The 6,381-nt window shown below is 38.9% G+C and overlaps 1 protein-coding gene across 6 annotated transcripts in view; it reads left to right on the forward strand.

Annotated features, from left to right (window-relative positions):
- ARID1B (AT-rich interaction domain 1B) overlaps positions 1 to 5,829 on the forward strand; it is a 334,093-nt gene extending 328,264 nt beyond the window's left edge. For all 6 annotated transcript variants that reach the window (XM_074818828.1, XM_074818830.1, XM_074818831.1 and 3 more), the window contains 2 exons: positions 587 to 717; positions 2,735 to 5,829. In XM_074818828.1, coding sequence (XP_074674929.1) covers positions 587 to 717; positions 2,735 to 4,447 — 1,844 coding nt within the window. In that variant the 3' untranslated portion in view covers positions 4,448 to 5,829. The remainder of the gene's footprint in view (positions 1 to 586; positions 718 to 2,734) is intronic.
- The last annotated feature ends 552 nt before the right edge of the window (positions 5,830 to 6,381 follow it).

Here is a 6,381-nt window from a genome sequence, read left to right on the forward strand (position 1 = left end):
CAGAAATTCGTTAAAAACAAAGCTTGCCTCAGATTTCCAAAGGGTATGTGTTGAAAGGTCCTTCAGAGTGTCTGTTAAATCACCAGTACAACATTTAGCTGAGCAAAGCTTTGTGTGTTCCTGTTCCATGGAAGCTAATGCTGTTCTGCTGTGTAGTTACAGTCTCTGTCTCCCTTGAATGGCCAGTTTTTTCATTCCATATCTGTTATGTTTGTTTTTTCCCACTATTTTCCAAGTATTTTCTTATCTTGAATTCCTGTTTATTCAAGTTCTCATACTTCAAGTTCCTGACAGAGTATTCTACCTTTATTTACCAATTATTTGGTTTAGTCAACTTCTCTAAATTTGTGCAATTATTTCGGCTTCAGCAAAGTCAGGAAGAATGGCCCTGTTAAGGTATTCTCCAGTATTAAGGCCGAGCAGCAGTTACAGAAAAACTGAACAGGACTAAGTGGTGAAAGCAGGGTCTTGACCAGTGTTTCAGTAACTACTTCATTCTCAGAATGTCACAGTTTAATCTTTCAGAACTCATTAACAGTCTCTGAGGATGCATTAATACTGTTTTACTTCTCCTTTCTTTCTCCAGTAACTCCTGAGGCCTGGAGAGTGATGATGTCTCTTAAATCTGGTCTTTTGGCTGAAAGTACCTGGGCGCTAGACACTATTAATATTCTCCTGTATGATGACAGCACTGTTGCAACTTTCAACCTCTCTCAGGTAGGTGGGAAAGCAGTATACTTCACAACTTTCCAAGGAAAGAAAACTGAAATAAGATACCTTCAAAAATGCTGAAGTCCTTTAAAACTGATTACAATTAACATAAATTTGAGTATTGTAAACCTTCCCTTTTTTTATGATTGGTAACAGTGAGCAACAAGAGATAACTTTCGGTCAAATAGGGGAAATAATAAGCCTGAAAGAAGGGTATCTCTTGTAGAAAGGAGCATGTCGGAATATAAGAATTGTAGCACTGACAGAAGATTAATGTGTAAATTCACACTCATGATAGTACAAGGACAATCCCAGAAAACAGAAGCATGTTAGTAGTCTTGCTTAACTTGTGTTTCCATAAAAGGCTTTGCAAAACTATATTAAATGGATTTGAGGCTGTCTTTTGGTGACTACTTGTCTTATTCAGTAGTTCCATACTAGGTCGTGGGATTTTTTTTTATCGCTTATTTTCTGTTTGGTTTCTTTTTCCAGTGAATTAAGTTTGCACAGAAATATCAGATTGACAATTTAAAAGCTAAAATCCACTGTCTGTCCACAGGATGCAAGTAACACAGGATTTAACAGTGTGTGCTTTTGCCTCACTACCTCCCAGCATTTTTCAACCCTGCTCTAACCATTGGCCTGTTAGGTGGTAGTAATAGATGGCGTGCTGATAATGCACATCATCTAAAATTTGTACAAATTAAATATTCAGATTCTCTGCTCCATTCATTCCTTGGTTACTAATAGTGTAACTCATCATTTTTTAAATATAATGACCTTTTTTTTTAAATACAGACACAAATGGTACATTTCATCCCACCTAACTTTAGAACTAGGGATATCTATAGCATGATTCATCTCATCCTGAAGTAGAGATCTAAAATAGGTCAGATGAATCATACCCTAGAAATGGCCTGTAAAAGACCATTGATTATAAAAGGAATCTAGACAATGAAGTTAGGTGTGTAACTGTTGCGGGTGTTTGAAGTTAAGTGAGGTGAATCTCCTCTGAATTCTACTAGAATCTGCATTCATGCACCCTGTGCAAGTTGCACAGAATACCAGGCACATTTTAAATATATATGTTTTTGACACTTTTGCCTTGGACTCTATTTCCAATGGCAGTCAGACTCCATATGGTGACTGATAATTCCTGCCATTCATAAGCATCAGTTTGTTCTTAATTCTTCGAGGGTTTGGCATTCGTCAAAGAATACAGAATGGACAAAAGGATACATCTTGCTGAAAACCTATTAGGCCACGATTAAAAAAACCAACATTAAAAGCCAGACAATCAGGCTGAATGCATCATAACAGCAAAGAATTTTTAATAATAAAGCCACTGAGGGTAAATTAATACCAAGTCCAACTACTGCCTTTCCATAAGAAAGTGATTACAAGTTCATTAAGAGGATTAAACCTAAATGAAAACTGTTTCTGAAGGGTGACTTACAGCACCAGGCTCCAATAACAATTTTTAAATATTGCCAGGCAAAAATGAAACGGTTCCATTAGAGATGGGATATTAATTTAGGATGTCAGTACCTAGACCCTGAACTGCAGACTCCTACAGTACAGTTGGTTTTACAGACTGAGACTCAAAGGAAGAGAGGAAGAGTTGTAAACTTTAGACATCTAATAAAGAACAAATCAGAAAAACTAAGCGAGTTAGAAACTTCAGTACTCTGTACAGAAAATGAAGAATACTAAACACTTCCAAGAGGACAGAACACCTAGGCTAGATGTCTGCTGTAGCTTAAAGGAGACATACAAATAAAGTTCTGTATTTCTTATAGCTGTTACAGTTTAAGCAAATGGAGCTGTGATAGTTTGACATTATATACTGTTTGGACAGACGCTAGAAGAATTTCCTTTGATTAACTTCTGCCATGCAGGACCTAGGCACAAGTCTCCAGCAGGAGGAGGGAAAATACTGAGATGTATGCATCACTGTTCCTACTAAAATTCTGTGCAGACAAAAATATTTATCTGATTTTTATGTTCTTTCTTCTCCCCTCAGTTGTCTGGATTTCTTGAGCTTTTAGTAGAATATTTTAGAAAATGCCTGATTGACATTTTTGGAATCCTTATGGAATATGAAGTGGGAGATCCAGGCCACAAAGCACTTGATCACAAAGCAGCCAAGAAAGATGATAGCCAGTCCTTGGCAGAGGATACTGGAAAGGAGGAGAACGACGAATGTATTGACTATTTTGATGAAGAGGAGGAGGAGGGAGAGGATGAAAAGGTAGAAGGAGAAGAAAAGAGCATTGTTTTTTCTACTCCTGGTGCCATTGCTGATCCAAGTGAGAGGCCAAAACAAGCCAGTAAATTTGACAAGCTGCCAATAAAGATTGTAAAGAAAAATAATCTATTTGTTGTTGACCGATCTGACAAACTTGGACGCGTTCAGGAATTTGATAGTGGACTTCTCCACTGGCAGCTTGGTGGTGGCGACACAACTGAGCATATCCAGACTCACTTTGAAAGCAAGATGGAGATTCCTCCGCGCAGGAAAGCCCCTCCTCCCTTGAACTCTCCAAGCAAAAAGAAGGACCTTGAGGGGAAAGGTGAATCTGAGGAACAACAAGAAAAAAGTATAACAGCCACCATTGATGATGTCCTCTCAGCTCGACCAGGAGCATTGCCTGAAGACTCAAACTCTGGTTCCCAAACAGAGAGCAGTAAATTTCCTTTTGGGATCCATCAAGCCAAAAGCCACCGGAATATTAAACTGCTAGAGGATGAGCCAAGGAGCCGGGATGAGACTCCTCTATGCACCATAACTCACTGGCAAGACTCCTTGGCCAAACGCTGCATCTGTGTGTCAAATATCGTCCGTAGCTTGTCTTTTGTGCCTGGCAATGACACCGAAATGTCCAAACATCCAGGCTTGGTGCTGATCCTGGGAAAGTTGATCCTTCTTCACCATGAGCATCCAGAAAGAAAGCGAGCGCCGCAGACTTACGAGAAAGAGGAAGAGGAGGACAAAGGGGTGGCCTGCAGCAAGGATGAGTGGTGGTGGGACTGCCTCGAGGTCTTGAGGGATAATACATTGGTCACATTAGCCAACATTTCTGGGCAGCTAGACTTGTCTGCTTACACAGAAAGCATCTGTTTGCCAATTTTGGATGGCTTGCTGCACTGGATGGTGTGCCCGTCTGCAGAGGCACAGGATCCTTTTCCAACCGTGGGGCCCAACTCAGTTCTTTCGCCTCAGAGACTTGTGCTGGAGACCCTGTGTAAGCTCAGTATCCAGGACAATAATGTGGACCTTATCTTGGCCACCCCCCCATTCAGTCGTCAGGAGAAACTCTACGCTACTTTAGTTAGGTACGTTGGGGACCGCAAAAACCCGGTCTGCCGAGAAATGTCCATGGCGCTCTTATCGAACCTTGCCCAGGGGGACACATTAGCAGCAAGGGCAATAGCTGTGCAGAAGGGAAGCATCGGAAACTTGATAAGCTTCCTGGAGGATGGGGTCACCATGGCCCAGTACCAGCAGAGCCAGCATAACCTCATGCACATGCAGCCTCCACCTCTGGAGCCGCCTAGCGTAGACATGATGTGCAGGGCAGCCAAGGCCTTGCTGGCCATGGCTAGAGTGGACGAGAACCGCTCAGAGTTCCTTTTGCACGAGGGTCGTTTGCTGGATATCTCAATATCTGCTGTCCTGAACTCTCTGGTTGCATCTGTCATCTGTGATGTACTTTTTCAGATTGGGCAGTTATGACATAAGTGAGAAGCCAAGCATGTGTGAGTGGAGATTAGAGGGTCACATATAACTGGCTGTTTTCTGTTCTTGTTTATCCAACGTAGGAAGAAGGAAAAAAAAAAGAATCTTTGCTCCTCTGCCCCATTCACTATTTACCAATTGGGAATTAAAGAAATTATTAATTTGAACAGTTATGGAATTAATATTTGCTGTCTATGTGTATAAGTACATCTTTTTATTTTATTTTTTTTAACCAAAGTTGCTGTCTAGTACATTCAAAGGTCACACTTTTTTTTTCCATAGATTATCCTTTTCAATGTTCTTTTCCATGTTTGTATTGCATATTTTTTGGGAAGCGAACTAGTGACTTTTTAAAAAAAATGTTATGGCAAACCATTGTATGATGGAAAAAAAATCTCACCACTTTGAAACAAAAAGGTGAAAAATAACCAACATACCAAGTTCCTGTGTGTTTTATTTTTTCAAATAAGGAAAAAATAAAAAAAAACTTGTATACCATCACCCAAAGCTCTGTGCAATAGAAGATTCTAGTGATGTAGGTGTAGGGGATCAAGGAGGGTGTCAGTCAGTAGTCAAAATACAAAACGATACTGGTTTCTCCTCAGGAGAAATGGTTACATTAGGCTAGGAGCAAAACAAAACAAAAAAGTCAAGTTAAAAGATTTTTAAACAAAACCTGATGATAAACATCAATTGCTTCCTCACCAGAACTGTCTTGTCTACATCTGTTTTTTTTGACCTTCCACAACGACAGTTCTTCACAATTCCTTTAATCATTTTTTAAAATATTTTTTTATTGCCTAAGGGCCGTGATGTATATAGAAGTTGTACATTAAACATACCCTCATTTTTTTTTTTTTAGTACAAAGTTTTTAGTTTCTTTTTCATGATGTGGTATCTACAAAGTGATAGTAGAATTATTTTTTCTTTCATTTGGGCCATATCTCCAAAAAATAATAAAAAAAAAAAAGGAAAAAAGAAAAAACCCAACACAGAAAACCAACAACTGAGGGTAATGTACAAGTTTCTGTATGTATAAAGTCATGCTCTATTTCGGGAGAGCAGCCGATCACAATTTGCTTTATAAATCAAGGTGTGGAAATGGTTACGTATGGATTGATTTAAGAAAATGGTTACCAGTCTACAGACAAAAAAATATATACAGGAAAAAAAAAAAAGGAAGAAACACAACTTCAAAGATTTTTCAGTGACAAGAATCTGCATTTGTATTTCAAGATAATGTAGTTAAAAAAAGAAAAAACTTGATGTAAATTCCTCCTTTTCCTCTGGCTTAATGAATTTCATTTATTCAGTATAAAATCTTTATATGTTCCACATGTTAAGAATAAATGTACATTAAATCTTGTTAAGCACTGTGATGGGTGTTCTTGAATAATGTTCTAGTTGCAGTGTGGGATATCGGAAAGCAAACTAATTACAAGAAAGAGCAATAATGATTATTCTCTTTCCCCTACTTTATTATTATGACCTTCAAAAATATTACGCTATTGTATTGCAGCAACTTGCTCTCCTTCTAGAAGAGCCTTCTTGCATCACAGGGAAGTGTTTTTAATTATTATTTATAAAACCACAGAGCCTCAAAGGGGAAGACATGGCTGGCAGATGATAGTTCTGACTATGCAGGTATCCAGTCTCCGTGCTGTGTTTGGGGGACTGAAGATGGATGTCAGAAAAAACGACAAAAGATTTTGTTAAAGCAATAACCAACTTGAAGAAATGGATCTGTATTCACTACCTGTAATTCTCTCTGTTGGTTAAAGGTGCAAATACCCCAGTGCTGTGGGTATTTAGAATAAACACCCACCCACTTCTCGATACTGTATGTGTCATTGCATACTTACGTGGCCTCTCATCCTGGGAGTCCCCCATTAAAATGGATCAGGCTTTAATAGAGCACATCCATCGTTATA

The sequence above is a fragment of the Strix aluco genome, chromosome 3 (assembly GCF_031877795.1).
Source record: "Strix aluco isolate bStrAlu1 chromosome 3, bStrAlu1.hap1, whole genome shotgun sequence".
NCBI lineage: Eukaryota > Metazoa > Chordata > Aves > Strigiformes > Strigidae > Strix > Strix aluco.